Consider the following 19,622-nt stretch of genomic DNA (forward strand, 5'->3'; position numbering starts at 1 on the left):
ACAAACACCAGCTAAAGTGTTACCAAACACCAGGCAGTGGGGACATGGTAGACAGGTCCTTTGTCAGAAAAAGTGTATTTGGGGAGGAATCTGCCCATTGTCTGCTGCAATAGCAGCCTTCACTGCAAGAACCACCATCAGCTGAACATCTCTCCTATTGCATAGCCAGCTATTGAAAGACTTTCCCAACCCCTCAAAGCCCACTCTGCTCAAAGCATTTACAGCATAAACATGGCCACTAGCCTCCCCTTGCAGAAAGGAGAGCACCCATGTTTCCATTTGCCCAGTGAAATCTGACCAGCTGATGCTCTACTGATTCACTCTGTCACATTTTGGTGACTTCCATGTCTAGGCTTCAGAGTGAAGTGATAACCTGAGTTCAGACCTAAACCCCGCTCTGCAGCTTTGAGCTCAGTGAACTGACCAGCACTGGTAGAGAACCCTCGGCTTTACCTGCACTGCTAAGCCAGTCACAGAGTGGCCTGAGTGCTGGCCATGGCTACCTTTGCTCAAGCTGTGTTAAACAAGCTCCCAAAAGGCAGGCCAGCTTTGCACTGAAGGAGAACCTTAATTTGCTTACTGATGTCCAGCCCTGCCACTGAAGCTACAAGAAGGGTTTCTGGCAAGGGAGGACCTCACCTCCAAGACAATTCGTTGTGAATCCCTGAGGCTGGCCTTTAGCTTTGCTGTCTGTTCTTTGACTTTGCTGGCTACCTTCCCAGCGCCTGCACCCTTCTGCATGCCTCAGAGAGGAACTACTCAAGTTTATAGCAGCATTAACTCATCAGCTGGAAACCTGCCAGGCTGCTTACATTTTCACTACAATCGTCTGAGCTCTGATTCCAGAGGGTGCCTCGAGACAGGATCCATGGTCACAGACAGTGCTTCACAACTGCATTCTGATGTGCTTGAATCTATTTGGGGTGCTGGGCAAGATGCATTAGTGCTGCATAGCTACTGCAAACTGCCTCTGTGTAAGGACAAAAATGCCCCTTGCTTTTGTTTAGCTCAGTGTTAGAGATACTTATGTGCCTGTGGAAGAAACACAGAGAACCCAAGCACAGAACATATAAAATATTAAAAAATCAAGATCTACTGTGCTATTTGTTTCTTACAGTGTTGTCACAAAGGTGACACACTTCTGGAGAACTTAGGACATATGCCTCGTTTATTTCTAGTTAGCAAAAGGTGACAACTTTCTGCAATTAAAGTAGGATTAGGTAAAAAATTAAAACAAAGCCAAAATCAGGGGGGACGGAGACAGAGTGGAATAACAAATCAGTGGGAAAATCACAAGACATTTGCTTTTTTTGATTGACAAGAGGATAAAATCTGTGCACTTCCAGCGATTTTTTAATAATTTTTGCTGCTGCTTGGAATTGTAGCACCTGTATATTTCCAGGGTGATTATACTACAAAACCCTGACTAAAATACAGTTTTTAAATGAAGCGAAAATCACTTCCCCACCAGCTTTCCTTTAGCATTATAATTTAAATCCAGTATAAATGCTAGTCTGGCCAAATTGGTCTTTAAGAGGTCACTTAGTCAATTTCCTCCTTGAAGTAGAATCAACTGTATCTAAACTGCTCCTGTCAGTCTTTTGTTTCTTAAAAACCTCTGGCAATGCAGACCCACCACCTTTTGTATGCTGTCTTTATGTCCAGGTATTCCTGCATCAATATTAGGTTTTCACTATGCCAACCTGAAGTTGCTTTTCATAAATACCAACTGGACTAGCAACAATTGCTTTATTTCCTGTGCCACAACTTTCTTCTGTATCTGAAGATCTTTTCCTTTCTTTCCTCCTTCCTTCAAAGCACATGATCCTCAAACTGGCTACACCTATTGTGAAGAACTGCTCCTCATCCAGACTTTTTTTCCTCATGGATGTGTGCAGCTGATTACGCCTACTAAAGTGCTATATCTTGCAGTTCTCATTATTAAATTACACAATATTTTAAGGTCACTTCCTACATTTGCCCCATCACTAAGCATTTTAGTCTTGTCCTCCAATGTCCCTATAATGCTTTTGTCCTCACTGTTAACTCCAAATGCAATATTTATATGCTCTAGGACAGTATCCTTGCCAATAAGGAAAGCATCGACTACTAGGGACTGTCAGATGGTCCTCTACAGATTCTTCTAACCTGAAAGTGACTCACTGTTAACTACAGGTCACTTCGGTGCTTCATCAAAAAAACTTATCCCTCCTTTGTTTCTGAAAGCAATGCTTATAATGGTAGTTTAATCATTGACAGCTAAACTTGTATATGAGTTCCTGAAAGGTCTGCCCAGTCTGTTTTACAGTAAGTGCTATAAAATTAACAACTGCTCCAGCCACAGTTCTGAACTAGGTAACAGTATAGCACACTCTCTGCTCAGGGAAAATGAATCCACATTAATGCAAGCAGGCTAGGACTCTTATCACCTACAGGCACTGGCTCAAAGTAAGGCATCAACATAAAGAAACAGCACAGTTCCTGGCCAGCTTAATGGAGACCCCTGCTCCTGCCTACCCAGCCCTGAACTCAGAGAATACGCTCACAGTATTTTTCCTGATCTCAAAATGTTCCACATCTATGCAAACCCGAGTTACACCAGCTCCAGGAAACCTCCACACATCGGTAATATAGGAATTAGGTAATTTTACATAAAGGGCTTGATGCCATTTAGCTGATTCTTTTGTATTTGCACTTTGTTAAATTGAATTTGAAGCAGGTGTCGCAAGTCTGTAATAGTAAAGGAACTGATACACAGAGACAAGTCAGTCTGAGGGGAAAGCATTCAGTGCTAGGACCTTGCCACACACACTGTTGATCACAAACTAAGTATGACAGGCTGTCAGTGGTGAGCAATGCACAGTTTGAGTGTAAAAAGGAAAAAAACCCCATATACATGGGATATTTTAGTCAGTTTTATCATAGACCCTGAAGGGCCTTTGTACAGTTATACAAATCCAAAAAGCAGACCCATTACTTAAGACCCATTACTTGGCATTTTTCACAAATTTTAATGCAACAATACCTAAAGAATTGTTTAAAAAATTGGTCAGATTTTTCTATTGTTTCCAGATAAAGCTCAAGACAAAATGAGCATCAGTTCTTTAACACCAGTAGCTGAATGAAAAGTGTTTGAAATATTTCTGCAACTTTAAAGCAGGCAGACAATCGTAACATTGTTTTTCTGTTCATTTTGACAGTAGTTCTATTGAAAACTAGTGAAATATCTGTATAATGTTTGGGCTAACAGACAGATTTCAGAGCAGGTAGGACATTACTGCAGGTAGGACAGTGTCTGCACTGCTCACACAAATGTCAAACCTGCAAATCTGCAGGCATGAAAACTTACTCCCATGAGTAGATATGTTGATTTGTGTTGCATAACCCTCTCTTAATTATGCCAGTGAGAATACTTGCATGAGAAATTCACTGTGTGGGGGCTGATAAAACCCCTTAGTTTATAGCTTGCAGGAGGTCAATACTAGCAGAGAGGGGAAAAAACCCCAAATTTGAGACATTTTGAGGATCTGTCATCTAGTCTCAACTGAAAAAAAATAATAATTTAAATATTCTCACAATTCAAAATGTTCAGAAGTTACACAATCTTTCACTGTTGCACTTCTTAAATGAAAGTATAATAAACAACAGTGCACTCTGTCTCTAGTTAACACTTAAATGTTTTACTGAAATGCCTTTCTAAATTTGCATCATCCTTAATCCTTTAGCAGTTTCACTCACTACCAGCAAATAAGGTAAAAGCCGCTCTGTAACATAAAGGTTGTTACTACAATTGGACAGAAATACAAAAATACCAGACTTCTGATTGCTGTGCTAAATTACACCCTCTTTCCTGCTCTGACCTAGACTATAGCCTTCTGGTTAGAAAAAAGGGAGGAAGAAGGAGAAGGGAAGAAAATGCTTAGGAGAAATAATTCTATATAAATCAGAGATGGGCAATATTAACAAGTAGAATTCCAATATTCCCTTGAGAGTTACTTCAAAATGCTTTTAGAGGAGCCATGAACCCTCTTCATTGTAGTTTTTTAACTGTAAACTTCTGTATAGGGAAGGAAGTGTTAGAAAAAATTGTGTAGGTTGTATTCTCGAAACCATTCCACAATCCTCAGCTTTCTTTTCATGCAGAATGCATTTATTGCACTCAGTGGTGACAAAGTGCTGGGCAGGGAGAGACAATAAAAAGCATAATGAAAGGGTCACAAGATACATTACCAAGTAGAGTTTGGGTATTTTTTAAAAATTTTGCTTGTTCAGCTTCAGCACAAGCATTTGTGGACATAGTGTTAACATAACTATCTCACACAACTTAATCAACTGCTCTTCTATAGGGAACCATTTAGTGTTCACAACTGGGTTTTTACTGCAGAGGTGGAAGCCAAAAAAACTCACTTTTTTTTTTTTTTTTCTCAGTGGCATTCAGTATTTAGTACTATGAAGACATTTGCCCAACAAGAAATTAATAGAATAAACACAAAACTGGGGGACATACACCAACCTGAAAAGTCAACAGTTTGAGTGGAAGAAAAAACATGCACGTGAAGATGGGCAGACACTATTTGACTGCATGCAATATATTCTTTCTCCTCCTGATTTCATAAAAGCAACAGAATGCCTGGTTTTGACAAAGGGGAGACGGAAACTTACTACATTTGAGAGACAAAGGAATGGATCGGCTTATTCATATCCTGGTGTGTGTGGCAAAAAGCTTTGTGTGAACAATGCTTGCTCTGACAGGAGAGAGGAAAAATCCAGCAGAGTTCATTTGAATCACCTATTTAAACCATTTAAGCAAACTTGGATTTTTTTTTTTTTTTTCCCTCCCTGGGGAACATTACAGAGTAATCACATGAATCTGCATCACTTTCTGAGTGGAGCAGTCACCTCTGTGGCAGAACCGGAGCAAACCACAGCTGTTGCAGTAACATCTTCAACAGGCACAACTGTTTGCAGAGTAAACATTTGCCTATAACCTTACTGCAGACAGAGTATGTTAACAAAAGGAATGCTGCTGCAAGCTTAGCTGCAGCACCTTCCTCACAAACACAAGGCTGCTTTAGCTTGGATCCAGTGCTACCTCTGCACGTGGATGAGCCTGCACCACCAGCACAACCGTTCATTGCTCCTCATTGTTTCAGACAGCTCAACTGAAAGAGCTTAAATTGCTGGTCTGAGGAATACCTTCACAATATTGCTTTAAACACACACTGCAGTGCTCCCACACTGATGGAATAACAAGCCCAGTCCGACAGTTACAAACATCTGGATTCATGGGTCCATAACTGAAGCAGTAATAGTGTTCGCCTGCCAGGGTTTTGTAGGCATTCTTCTTTGTGTCAACCTCCAGACCCCGGCATTGGCAGCACTCTGCAGGGTGGAATTAGCCCAAGATGTGGCACTAATGAAAGGGACAAATACAGCTCTTAGGAAGCAGAAGAGTCTTGTACTAAAACAAACCCCTTACACGTCTTGCTTCCATTTGTTCTTAGTCCACACACTTTGGAGTGTTACTTTAAAATAAATAATTTCAAAATGAACTACTCATAAACCATGAGCCTATTTGCAAGTCTCGGAGAAGCTACAAACAGCAAAATTATCAACTGCCACCTTTTGTAGTGCTGCTCAAGAAATCACATTAGTATGTATTAGCATACAATGCCTTAAAATAAATAGGAATCAAAATAATAATCCCTATTAAAGAAAATCTTTCCAAACTATAAGGTCAGGCACTCACTGGCTAGAGGATGAGACAGAGCAGGGAGCCTTTGGGGTATCCCTTAGAATTGAAGCCCCATTTCCCAGCAGCTACAAAGAAAGCAAGTTGTTTCTCTGACCAGTGCTCCAAGGCATGTGTTTTGCCTGGCCTTTCCACTTCACTTTTTTCTTTTTAACCACTTGCTTTAAAATATCTGATTTTCAATTTAACAAAGAGAAGAGATTAAAGCCAATTTACAGTGCAGGATATAAAAGACTTACATACTCTCACTTGGCTGGGAAAAATACACTATTTCAACTCACCACTTTTTAAACCACATGAATTAAGCTCTGAGTGGATACATTGAATTTCGTGTTTGCATTCATTTCCTGCAAAGTTTACACTAAAGTGAATTTGTTGTAAAATTGACTGTAAACTATAAACAAAGTTGACATGAGTGTTATTAAATTGAACTTCAAAAACTTTTCCACAAGGAAGAACAATATTTAATTTAGGAATGGAAATGAGGAAGAGTGAGCAAAGGAAACTGCAAGTACACATTTTTGTTATTGCAGATCAGCAGGGCAGCCAGGAACAGCTAAAGGAACCTGCTATAAATCACAGCACCCCTGGGAACAGCCCCACTTGTGCCAGCCCTAAAATCCAGGAAATACAATGAGCACTGGAAACAGCAGTGCCCTGCTCCATCTGAGCTGCAGCCTCCAAGTTGGGCAGGTCGCAACAGCAGTCTCAGACACATCCTCAGCTACAGAACAGTGACCTCTGATCCAAACAGTTTTTTGCTATGAGCTGAAAATAGTTAATCCATATATGTCAAAAGTATTTAGGAGCATCTCTGCAGCCCAGATTTACCATGCACTATGTGCATAACCTTTGCAGTATTTACCTGAGAGTCTGTAACAGTGGGGGCTGGCACACTTCCACACCTTGAAGTATGTACAAGTGCTTGGCCATGGTTTGAAACTGAGCTGCCTAGGAGCAATACGGCCAAGATCTTTTTAGCTTTGCTTTATGCTATTAAAAGCACAAAAGAAATTAAATACAGCACACTGCACCAAGTAGCACAGCTTTGAGTTAAGCTAGCAAAAGAAAGAAAAAATGGAATCAGATACCTGTCCTCAGTTTACCTATGTGTCCTAGTGCTACAATGCATGCAGGACTGTAATTGACTTGTTTCAGGCCTTTCTGCTGGACAGAAGAAAACATGAGTAGAAAGCAGCACTTAATGTTTCTCCAACATCTTTTGTGGCCAAAAACTGAATATATTTTATCACTTTTGATGTCTTATCTTTCTTGAAAATCACACCAAAATCACAGGAATTTAGTACTACTGCATGCTAAAGAGTAAAGCTATCAGCATGAATATAGTAAGTTTTACATTTGGTACCCCCAAGATGCAGCTCGTATTCACTGCTCACAAACATGACAGCATGATGCATGACAGCACGATTTTTTCAACAGTTCATTGTCCAATTAACAGAATCAAAAATCAATCTTTACTGTTGAGACAGGCAAGCAAAAAGCTACTGTTTAGTCAGTTTTACTGTGTCTGTCATTCTGCTATCCCAGTGCCTAAAATAGAAGTTAATGTGCAGCCCAAGCCTGCTCAGCATACCCATGAAGAGGGTTTTCTTGGACATTTTTATAAAGCAGATGTTACAGTAATAGATATGACTGCAGGAAAAATAACTGCTGGGGAAATCTACACCTCTTTTACAGGAGAATCACAGTGCAGCCAGTCAGTGTCATTTTAAAGTAGCTAAATCAGCCTTGGGTCACTCCCATGGTGGCTCTGGGCAGTTGCATTGGCAGGTGAGAAGTGGCAGCAGATATCAGTGTTTAACATGGTATGAGAGTTCAACATAATCTTCAGTATTTGTACTGTATCCTGTTAAAGCAACATTTAAGATTTTATAAGTGTCATTACTGCATTCTAAAAATTGCTAACTTTTCATTACTTATGTAACTGAATAACCAGAAGGACTATCAGCATCCAAGAGCATTAGTTGCCAGTTGTATTCTTGTGAAGCTTGCAACACGTGGACTGCAAATGATAAGGGTGTGCTCTAGAACTGGGAGAGAAACAACTGTGCATGCAAAACTGTTTCTGGGACAACTTAGACACAAGGTTTTTATTTTTAAAGCACATGCGAATATGACCAAATTATCCAGGTTTTTAAATGTTTTGGGGTTTTGTTTACAAATTCTTTTGCTTTCACAAGAAATGCAGTAAGTAGCATTCTGCTGCTTGATAAGCAATGCAGAGGTGTCATCAACCTGCTGTGTTTGTCTGTAGCCTAATCTGCGCTACTACACCCTCTAAGAAAGTAAAAGTGTCAACTGTTTCTGCACATAACACACAGTTGTATTTACTTCTCGGTACCAGAAAGGCTCCTTCTAACAAGTCAGTTTTGATGGAACAGTAAATACTGTGGGCACTGAAACTCTGATTAAACTGTTTATCATGAAACCCCAGATCTCCTGTAACAGAAGCTTGTTTCTCCAGTAGATTTTATTTTTTTTTTATTTTGCAAAAGGTAAAAATGCACTCATCATAAAGTTGTTACTGAGTAAATCCACTGAATTCCTCTTTAAAATACCTATGGGAACAGAAGCATTGACTTCCTCACTGGCAAAAAATAACATGTTTTCCTACTCTCTGTAGGAAAGAAACTTGAATAATTTTAGACACATTGGGGGGTTTTCATCATTCTCAACAGCATCCCTGGGCATCTGGCTGTACCAGCTCACAAGCAAAAAGCTCTGCAATACTCTTGTGCTAATATGAGAAGAGCACACTTTCCCAGGGAGCCAAGTATCAGATAGTGCTGCCGAGTGTGAAGGGGGAAGCTTCTTCTTCTAAAAGCTATAACTTGCTGTACCTGAAACTGCTACAATTTTCCTTTTGGCAACTGTAAGTAAAGCGTCAGGGTTCTATTTCATTTAAATAATTTCTCTTCTACTATGCCCCTTTGATGGTCCAAACATAAAGTGCAGGACCAACATAGAACTAGATCCCAGTAATTTATTTGCAGTTATCTAAAGCAGTTATTTAAAACCAAACCAAACCCATCTCCCCATAAAAATACCCCAAAAAAACAAACAAAACAACCAAGCCAAACAAGATACCAAATCCTAAGCAAACAGAGACGCTGACCCTGCATGCAAATACATCCGATTGCCACAGGCAATCTACAGCACAGTCCTCAGGACAAGACGCCTTCACCACGGATTCAATAAAACACTGCTCTGGTTTAGCCCCTGTGCTCATGGATTAGTGAGCCAGAAGAACAGCTCATATTTTATCAGATTCACAAAACACCCACGTAACCTTTCCACCTATTCAAAAGCCAAACAATTCTAACACAAAATCAGAAAGCATTTCCAGCTTTTTTTTTTTAACATGTACATGGCTCATGGTTACACGAGTTATTAAGCTACCTTCCAGTCAGAAATCTTACTGAGATGCTTCAAATGAAAGCAACATCATTTAAAACTAGCTTTACTGCAAATCTAAACACTGGATGCTCACAGCTAATGAGAATTTTAATACATCTTTTAAACAAAAGTAAAACATGCAAAAGCTTTAAAGAGATCAGCTAACTGTGCTATATAACTTCCCTACAGATCAAGTGCAAGTGCTTCAATTCCAAACCATCACTTTAAAACTAAATCACTCAGTCTTCCAAGCTAAAATTTTCATTTTCTAAAACCTAACAGAAGTGCCTCCCAAGCTGGGAACTTACTTAAAGATATTCTTTATCAAGAGACTACTACTTTGACCAACAGACACATAAATTTAGAGGCAATACTTCAGTTTATCTGTTAAACAACATACTAAGAGAAAGCATATAAAAATCACATACAGTTCTTTACTTCAGAATGAAAATCACTCTTGAAACTCAGCACTAAAACCCCAGTTCAAACTACATACAGACATTAAGTTGAAAGCTTCAGCATATTTTGACATTCACATAATTAATGTTTCGAGAAGGCACTGACCAGCTATGAACAACAAACTGAATAGATCTTACTGTGTACATCAATCACTAATGACTACTCCTCCAACATGCAGACAGAATATCAAACTTCAGTTTCAAACATCTTGTACGTTTGTTCAGTCTGCTGTATGCAATTCCTGCCTAACAGTCTCCCGTCATGAACACTAACTTTGCCTTTTGTTAACCTGAGCACATTAATTTCCAAGCACCGACCACAATTTAAGAAGCCATTACATACCTGCAGTTAGGAGGAGGATCAAGGGTTATTTCAGCTAGCTCCTTCTGGATTCTGTTGGTGAAATGAGAACAGACACAAAGCATTTGAGATAGTCTATAGAATAAATCAGGGAATTACACTGCCCTCTACCACCATGCAGTTAAATGCAAGATTGGCTTTGCCTTCAGTAATGCTAACATGGCTGCTTCCTCTTTGTTCTCAGAGGCATAAACCAAATCCCACAGCTGAGAAACTTTGCAGCTTTTTTCCTGCTCCACGCTGTATGTAAACAGAACACTTACAGCTGAGTTGGGTAGAAATTTCCCACAACTATTCAGAAAAGTAACTCTTTTTCACATCCGAGCACTTTTTACCAGGCAGATTTTCTTTTCAAGCTAATATGCAAATGAGGAAGGGGGGGAGCCTGCACAGGCAGATTTGACAATGACTTTAAACCAGAGCTACAGGACCTGTGACTGAGGCTCAAGTGAACCGTGCTGGCAGCACACACACTCTTTTCACAATATTTTACCTACTACTTCGCAGTGTGTTTAAAAAATGGATTTGCAGATCTGCCAGGCTGTCTCTGTTACTGGAATAATCTCTCTGGATCAACTTTGCTTCTCTCCATAGCTTCTGCTGCCTTTACTCCTGCAACCTTATACAGTAGCTGTATTTATGTGATAAAAAGTGATACAATAACTTGAAATAAACTGTGATAACTTTACTCTATTACAACTATTCACAAAGGACTTAAGATCTGAAAAATGAGTACTGAAAACTTCATATCAATTTAAGTTCATTCGGATACATAAGAGGTGCAAATTCAAAATATACATGTTAACCTCCTCTTAAAAATATCTAGTAAGACTTCTCTTCACAAAAGGACCCCTATGAGCAATACTGTGAATTTCATGCAAATAGCAGGTGTTAAAAGATGAGCTAACAGAAACTACTCTGGATGTCCTTGCATTAATACCAGTAAATTCAGTCAGCCTACTGAGCTATCTGACATGCATGGAATTAGACTTGCAACAATTAAGGGAAATAAAGACAAGATGGGAAAACTCAGCATCAAAAACCTGTATCTCAGGCTTGTCAAATACAGACAAGCTACAACAAATTACAAGCGCTACACAGCAATAGCAAAACTTTTTTCTCTTTAGCCAGACCTATTTCAAAGGATTTCTTTAACAAGCTCAAAAGTCATCAATGCCACACAGCCATTCTCTGCAACATTTTTAACATGTTTCAAAAAGAATTTACTAAGTTTAAGTACAAAATTACTAAAGTTTTCCTAAAAGCCAGAACTACAACACCCACGCTGAATAAGCAAAATTTGAAGCTACTACGGCTACTTTACAACTTTTGTTGCTGCAGGATACTTGTAAATGTTTGCGAAAAAAAGCAGCTTGAGGGAAAGCACTGGAAAGTTATGTTTCACCTCCAAAGACTGCTGGAATTAAAGAATTTAAAGTTTGAGTATTTCACACAGCTGATCTTTGAGAAAATTACCAGACTATACATATTGAGAGCCAGACTGTCAATAAGCTTATATACAAATGAAAGTGCAACCAACGTAACTAACCAAAATTTCTGAAGATCCTCATACTTAAAGGTAGAGGCTACCTGTAGACTGTCATGGTTTAAATCCACAGATCCTAAGGGAGAAAGCTCACCTAAGTTTCTCCCAAGAGAACAGCAGAATGAACCCATTCCTTCAAGGTGCGTAAGGCTCTCCTGTGCATCATCATGAAAAGCTCTCATAAGGCCCAGAGAAGCCACTGGGGTTTTACAACTTCTTTAATTAGACAGCACTCATAAGTCTACAGACCTGTCATCAGTCTACAGACCATAATAAAATACTCCAGGAGGACTCCACCCTATACCAATCAGGCATGGAAACCTAACTCAGAAAAAGTGCCAAAGCTCTCTCACATATTGCAAATACAAAACGTACCTAGGTGCCCCTCTCCCAGTCAGCCTGTAAGGTACCAAGTTCTGCACCAACTATTCCAAAGACATAGGACAAGTCTGTGTAACTGTTACCCCAACAAGACTTGGATTAATTAAAACACTGCTTAGCAGGCTCCTGTACTACCAGAGTTGATAGTTCACTCCCTTCCACAGAGCTTTACAAGAAGAATCCCTCTGCCTGACAAGTGCAGCGCAAGTACTCTGACTCCAAACACTGTGCAAATACACTGCAGGATGCTTCACTCTCCCCTTTACCTTTTTGCACTAGTAGATAGCTTAGCAGTAGTTTTGCTGGATAGTTTGGTGTTCTTCTTCTGCTGGGTGGCAGAGGGTTTTCGTTCTTCTTGCTCTTCAGGTTCAGGTGCAGGCGGATCCCTCTGATCGGCATCTGAACTACCACTGCTGGTACTTGGACTTTCATCGTCTGACCTCTGCCTATCACTGGACATCGTGGGGAACTTTTTGGGCAAGGAAAAGAGGCAGAATTAATACACAAGGAAGGAGTCTCTCTTGTCATTCCCTAAGTTCCACTGACCTCTGCCTACCACTAGACATCACACGGAACTTTTTTGGGGTAGAAAAGAAGCAGAGTTCATACAAGAGACAAGACTCTCTCTTGGCATTCCCCAAGTTCCAGAAAACTTTGAATAGGTGGCAAGTTGGTTTCAGTGAGAAATTAATCAAAAGATGCTTCTTTGACTCATACCCAAGGGCTGGAGTTTGACAGCTACAAAGCAATATTTACACTTCTGAAAATACAGATATTTCCAATTTTTAAACCCACTCGCATTTTTTTCATACTTTAAACAATATGCCAATTGTCGACTTTGTTCTAAGGCATGAGACAGATTTAGCAGGATACTTAGGCAATGAACATTAATAACTTATGACACACTGTAAATAACAGACCTCACTGAAAATGTTTTTTAAAAAGTCACTAATAACCTGTAAATATTTACACTGGAGCAGAGCATTTTATTGGGTCCAAACGCCAGATCCCCCCTCTTCCCCTCTCTCCGAGAAAATACACTGCCAGTAACACTTGGGTTGATTTCAGATGGAAATGTACACTTGCTCTGAGCATTTAAAGGGCTACACGGGGGGGAACGAGGTTTGGGTTTCCGTCGGTAGTAGGGCTTTTTTTTTTAGGAAGGAGAAAAGCCTCGCATTTAAAGCCGCTGGGGTAGCAGCAGCCCCGGTTATTTACATGGCCAGCAGCGAGAGCCGCATTTGGCCACCACAGAGCTGCCGGAGGGGGAAGAAGCATAATTCAAACTGCACCTTCTGCACAGCTCTCCCCGCCGCCGCTCCCCGCGCAGCTCCGCCAGGCAGACCGACATTTTTCCGCCGATCGGGAAAGGCGGGGGCCGGGGGGGAGAAGGAGGGGGCTGCCCCGGCGGCCGGGGGGGCCCGAGGAGGAGCGGCGGGAGCTGCGGCAGGGCTGGATCCAGGCGGCCGCCCGGCCGCGCTTTGTGGGGAGCGCCAGCCCGCCTCGGCTCGGCTCGGCTCGGCTCGGCGGGCGGCGGCGGCTCGCCCGGCCCCGCTCCGCACCGTGCGTGTGCACCAAGTGAGGCGTGAACTCGGGCCGGCCCCGCGCCCCCGGCCGCCGCCAGGCAGCGAGCGCCGAAAACAAGAACAAAGCTCCTCTACCAGCCCCCCCGCCTCCTCCCCGCCTCCCCCCACCGCGCTCGCCCAGCCGCCGCGGCGGCCGCCTCGCCCGCCGCTCCCTTACCTTCGCCGGCGTCCTGTCCCGCTGCTGGGTCGGAGGGGCGGGATGGCGGGGGGCCGGGCCGGGCCCGCGGCGCCCGAGGAGGGGACGGAGGCGGCCGGGGGGCTCTACGGCGGCGGCGGCGGCTCTGTGGCCGGGCAGTGTGGAACATTGAGAGCCGGAGCAGGGGGGGACGGGGGGAGGCGCGGTGCGGCCCCGCGGCCGGCGGGTGGCGCTGGCGGGCCCCGCTCTGCGGCGCGGGCTCCCGCGGCGGGCCGGGGGGCCGGGGCGGGGGGCGGCGGGCGCGCGCGGCGGAGCGGAGGCGGGGAGCGGCCCGGCCGGCCCCGGGATGCCCCCGCCCCGCCCGGGCTCCCCCGCCCGCCCGCGGCCGCCGGCGGAGCTCCCGGCGGGCGGGGGAGGGGAGAGGGGGCGCTCGCTCCCGCCCGCCGGGGTGCGCGCAGGCGCGCTCCCGCCGCGGCCGGGGGCGCGCGTGCTCCGGGCCGGGCAAGGACAAAGCGGCGGCCCGGGGATGGCGGGGGGATCGCCCCTCGACGGCCGCTCGTCCCGGCCGGGCGGCACCCGCGGCCCTCCGCTGAGCCCGGCTCCCGAGGGCCTCCGCCTCCGGCCCGCCGCGGGACTCGCCGGGCCCGGGGGTCGTGGGGTCTGCGCGGCCCTCGGCCTCGGCAGCTCACACCTCACACGCGGCTCCTGCCTTCTGTGAGGGCAGGGACACGCGGGCATGGGACCCCGCCGCCGCAAATGCCTGCCCTTGGCACTTTGTCACACGCGGGAGCTGGAGAAACACCGGCCACCCTGCAGCCTCACCCCTCTGAAGAGGAGGTAGTTGTTCTGCGAGCAGCCAAATCACAGAAAAGAGGAAGGGCATAATTGATAGCAATCGTGGTGTCACAGAAAGGTGGTATAATGTGGAGATGTAGTTTATTTTCTGGCCCGTCCCAAATTCACAGTGGTGGTGTGCACTGAAACAGCTTCTCACACTGCCCAAAGCAATCCACCAATTCAGAGAACGTAAATGCTCCAGTCTTAGAGCCTGATCACACTGGCATTAAAACCCAGTTTCTTTATGAAAGATCTTGTCTGTCTCTGTAAAGTAGACGAGGTTGAGGTGGTGGATAACTGCCTTCTGCCGAGAAGAAATTAACTATTACTGTGTTTGGGAAATTCACGCGAAATCTCAAGAATAACAGTTGCTGTCCAGCACAAGGGCTTTTGCCTAGATAGCTTTCATTATCAACAGCCTAATGACTTAAAACTACTGTGTTTTCTTAGCTTGTGCAAGATCAAGGGGTCAGAGAGCATATACCGTGCTCCAGAGGGAATAAACAGTCGGTGCGTCAGGGAACGCCCTTCTCTGGGGTTAGCTGAAGTTAGCGCAGTTGAAAAGTATACTGAAGATTTGGCAGGAAAGTTGAATGATATGATGTGGAGGAATACTGGAGGTTTGTTTGTTAAAGTAGGCTGTAGAGAATTCCCAGCTCACCACTACAGGCAATTTGCCCCTGAGGTATGCTGAGAAAATTCCTAGCATAAACAGTATCTGGCATGATGAGCAATCTGGGCATAATTAGTAAAAAGGAAGCACAGCAATATCAAAAATCCATCAGTCAGCACTGAGAGCCTTTCCCCCTCCTCCCATTCTGTCGATGATGCTCAAGAAGAAGCTTTCTGGAACTTTGAAAGTCAGGATTAAGTCTTTAAAATTATTTCAGGTGAAAATTTGCAGTCATCATAAGGAAGGAGAAGAATGTACATCTACAGAATGAAAGTAAGTAGTCTGGCCAAGAGTTGCACACCACATCAGCTACGTGTGTAGTTTTTGTGGCTTTCAGGATACAAAGTGAAAATTAAATAAGCCCATTTAATGGAGACTAATAGAAAATAGATTTTATTTTAATAGAAAATAGATTTTATATTTTCTCAGCATTTTTTACTATATTAAAATGTATTTACCACAGCAATGTGTGGACATAACATATATTTATTTGATTGAATATTCATTCATTTGACATCAGGTCTCAAAGGTTATGAGGTTGTATATTCCTTGGGTATGTTTGTTATGTTGTCATCCACAGAAAGAAGGCTGCACTGAAAGGTACAGTTTGAAGGAGAGGAAGAAATGACAATTTTAATAGCCATTGTTACAAATCTACATATAATAATTTCTGTGACTGTGCATATCCCTCATAATTTGACTTCAGTGTAATTTTAACTGATGTACCATTATTAATGTGTTTTCTCTGTCAGTTTATTGTGTGCTCCAATTGTGGAAGGGCAGCTGGCATTGCAGAGCACTCAGGGTGAGGCCTACTTATTTTACCAATCAGTTCCTTTGTTGTTTGTGTTTTGTCGCTTTTGTGTTCTTTGGGGTTTTTTAGAGCCCTGTTTGCAAAGGTGCTAGATTGATAGGTGTTATTTTCAGAGGCCCAGTGTCTTTTGGGGTCTGTCTCCCTCCCTGTTCTGGCGGAGCACAGGTATGAAGTTTCTGTTATCACATGGAAGTTGAACAGCTGCCTTGGACTGCACGGACATCTGAAAATATTTCTCTAGGTTTAGGAATTCACAGTGGAGTCTCCTCCCTCTGACATGAAGTGCTTCAACAGCAAACAGTGGGACCAAAACTAGGTGAAAAGCATTTTGGTCTCCTGGCCCAAATCATTTTAAGGGTGTACAGATGGTAAAATAAGGCCAACATACATTTTTCATGATTAAGAGCAGCTCAACTGAAAATATTACTCAGTGTTTACAGTTGTATACTTCATCTTCTTATTCACAAAGTCATTGTTTCCTGACAGTAAATTCAACTCCCCCTGGCAATGCATCTCTCTGTCCTAACTGTATTTCCATTCCAGGTTGTGTTAAATCCCCTGCTGGAGCCCTACTACAGCACCCTATTACGGTGCTGCAGATAGATGGGCACAAGCTGCAGAACCAGGAAATGAACAATGTCATTTTATTTTTAAGTGGATGGGTAAAATTTAGATTGTGTTTTATTAGCTGGTGTCATAGTAGCAACTAGTGCTCCTGGTGAGGTAGCTCTTCTTCAAATATTCAGCGTGTCTTTTCCCAAGATCTTAGCAATTTTAACAGAGTTCTAGGAAAGCAGATTAGGCAAAAATCTTGGGCCAGGAAGGAATGTAGTGACTTACAGAAGGGAGTACAGGAAGCCTGCAGTAGCTGCAGCTCATGCTGTTGTGCCTTCATCATGAATGGGATTATTCTTAGATTGTGATGCTGTGGATTCTTTGAGGTTTTTGAAGGAAAAATAAGTCCCTAAAGAACAATGTCTCTACTATGTTTCATTTGTGTTCTCAAGAATTTACAAGAACAGCAGAGGTAAGTTTTTTAAGAAATAAAGTCAATGTGGTGTTGGGCAGGAACCAGCCATTAGGAAACCACCTCCTGGTCCCTTTGTCATGGGTGTTTAGCCCATCTGTTGGTTTTGTGTTGCCACCTTACAAAGTTTGGCATGGGAATATGGTGGTGGAAGGATGGGAAGGGGGCTGGGCAGAAGAGATGAAGGCAAGAGCCAGAACACTGCTGTGCTTCGATTGTTGTTTGAAGAATGACTTTTTGGAGGCTGCTGGAGCTCAGCAATGATCTTGGGACTGCTGTAATGCAGCCTGTCAGGAGGCCTGGAACATGGGATTATTACAGGACTTTTCAGGATATCTTTCCTTCTCTGAATCCTTATGTGCTTGAACAGAATCAGGAGGAGAATTTTGCCAACTTGTTTTTTAACACAGGAGTTAGCTGTTTTGCTAGGATTCTTCATAACATTGAACACTGCTGTATCTAAATCCATAGAAAAATACTTAGCATTCACTAAAGCACTGCAGATATTAATTAATCTTCATCATAATCCTAAGAAGGAGAGAGTAAGCCCTACTGTTCAGCATACACTGTATTTGACAGTTGTATTTTACACACTGCAAGACTAAATGGTCAGTTGGTTTCTGGTTTTTAATGGGCAGATTAGCATTAAGTGCTTAAAAACCTAACAGATAAATGCATGCTTTCAAAGCACAAAGTCATATGGATATGTTTGTATTACAGTGTTCCCATGGAGTTCTTGTGTCTTGTTGGGTAAATTCTTTCCTTGTGTGTGGATTACTGATGCAAGGAAAAAACACAGTGGCCCCACTGGAATTCCTGTAGTCATTCATATGAATTCAGTGCTGTGTGTGTGTCAAATGAGTATCAGTGCTTTAAAAAAAATCCATACTTTATTTTTGTTGAAAGCAGCTTACATTCACCAGCTTTTAATCACTACAGTTTTCATTTTACTTGGAAACTTTAGGAAAAACAAGAAAATTTTAAAGAAAATTCATGTGGAATTGTTCTTGGCTACTGGACAAAGTAATTTGACTTTTGTGAGGATATTTCCCTTAATAATTAAGTGTTATTTCATCTGTAAGCAAGAGGATTTTTTCCCTTGAAATTTTAATTGTAAATTTCTCCTTGATGTATTGATATGCATAGTTACAGTTGCTTTAATACATTTAATTTTTAGTGCAGTGTCTTGAATATTTGTCTACCGTAGAGTAAATGTAAATACTGGCAGACTTCTACCTGTAGCAAAGTGTGAGAAAAAGGTCTTTAAGTAACTCATAAATTCCATTAAATGATTTTGTGGTGTATATTCAGCAGTATAGGATGTAAGTCATAAGTTAGGGAGAGCATGGCTCTACAGATACAACCCTGGCAGATCAGCATTTCTGGAAACTTTCCGTGTGAAATCTGCCACTTTTCTGCTCACAGGGTGTAGTGAAATAGTGTTGTCATTCTTGGTGTGTGTGATAATCTGCTATGAAAGCTCTAATAGTGAATAATGTTGAAGGCCTAGTAAAATTACATTTCCCTGTTACAAATAGAGACATTCCACCCCTAACTATCTCAGACTGAATTATGTGTAAGTCTACACACAAGCATATGTCTTAGTGCTATCTACAGACTGCTTAGATTGGAAACCTTTGGCTCCGTAAAAGCTCTGGCTCCAAAAGACCACAGTTTGAGTGAAAGAAGAAGGTGAATAGGCTGGTAGTAATCGAGCTGATATCCTCATTCATGCCAGCCAAGGGAAGGCAAGATAATTATAAAGTCCAAATTCACCTGATCAAGTTGAGGTCAGAAAGAAACGTACACATGAGGCAGACATTATTCATAAGCTGATGGATGTTTTTATAGAGAAGTAATAATTAAAAGTACATGACTAAATTGGCCCATCCTGAGTGTGTTATTAAGAAAAAGGATCCTGGACAGCTCCTTACTGCTTCAGTCTGACTAACCTATTTATTTCCCTGGGGTTAGGTAAGTAAAAGATTTCCTTCATAGCCTTTAGGGCTGGTGACAATTGGCCCAAATAGCTTCATCTGGCTTACCAGGGTTTTAACACTTCAGTCCCCATCAGGCTCTTCAAATTCTGACATCCCATCGAAGAAGGAAGCCATCAGCATTTAAAGAAAATCTTAAAAATTTCCTAAGAGCCATCCCACCTTCTAGTGATGAGTCACAGTGCTTAACATTTGCCTGCTTGGAAAGCCAGGGACACCTCTGAAAGCACCCTAATTATAGGGTAAAGCCTGTACATATTTCCCATTATCATGTCTGTCCTGTTAAAGACCAGCTTGACTGATGCTGTTTGCAATTAAGAAAAGCAATACCTTTTTCAGCTTGTGAAGATCAGGATTACCAAAGACTCCTGTGGAGTAACTTTGTGGCATTGTGCTTTTTGACTGGGAACAAAAAACTAGCTGTATTTGTGCATACCCTTCATGCACAGGAGCCCTGATCTCCCTACAGGGACAGGAAAAGGGACAGGAAAGTCAGGTCAGTGCCCTATCATGATAAATCACTCCTGCAAATAACTGGGCAGGGCTCCAGAGCCCTGACTCAGCATGCAGGGCAGTCTCTGCAGTAGAAGGTGTTGCAATTCCCAGCAGTTTCTTTTGTGCCCTGGTCAGTGGCACG

At 42.6% G+C, this 19,622-nt stretch overlaps 1 protein-coding gene across 2 annotated transcripts in view; it reads right to left on the bottom strand.

Moving 5' to 3' along the window:
• The window catches only part of UBE2E3 (ubiquitin conjugating enzyme E2 E3), a 56,926-nt gene extending 43,069 nt beyond the window's left edge, over window positions 1-13,857 (bottom strand). Inside the window, exons 1-3 of one of the 2 annotated variants that reach the window (XM_066322714.1) lie at window positions 13,659-13,857; window positions 12,182-12,384; window positions 9,971-10,021 (exon numbers count right to left, since the gene is read on the bottom strand). In XM_066322714.1, the coding sequence (XP_066178811.1) occupies window positions 9,971-10,021; window positions 12,182-12,375 (245 nt within the window). In that variant the 5' untranslated portion in view covers window positions 12,376-12,384; window positions 13,659-13,857. Of the gene's footprint in view, window positions 1-9,970; window positions 10,022-12,181; window positions 12,385-13,207; window positions 13,229-13,658 lie in introns of those variants that run through there. The other variant, XM_066322715.1, reaches the window with a different exon arrangement.
• Between the last annotated feature and the right edge of the window lie 5,765 nt (window positions 13,858-19,622).

Source organism: Sylvia atricapilla, chromosome 7 (assembly GCF_009819655.1).
Source record: "Sylvia atricapilla isolate bSylAtr1 chromosome 7, bSylAtr1.pri, whole genome shotgun sequence".
NCBI lineage: Eukaryota > Metazoa > Chordata > Aves > Passeriformes > Sylviidae > Sylvia > Sylvia atricapilla.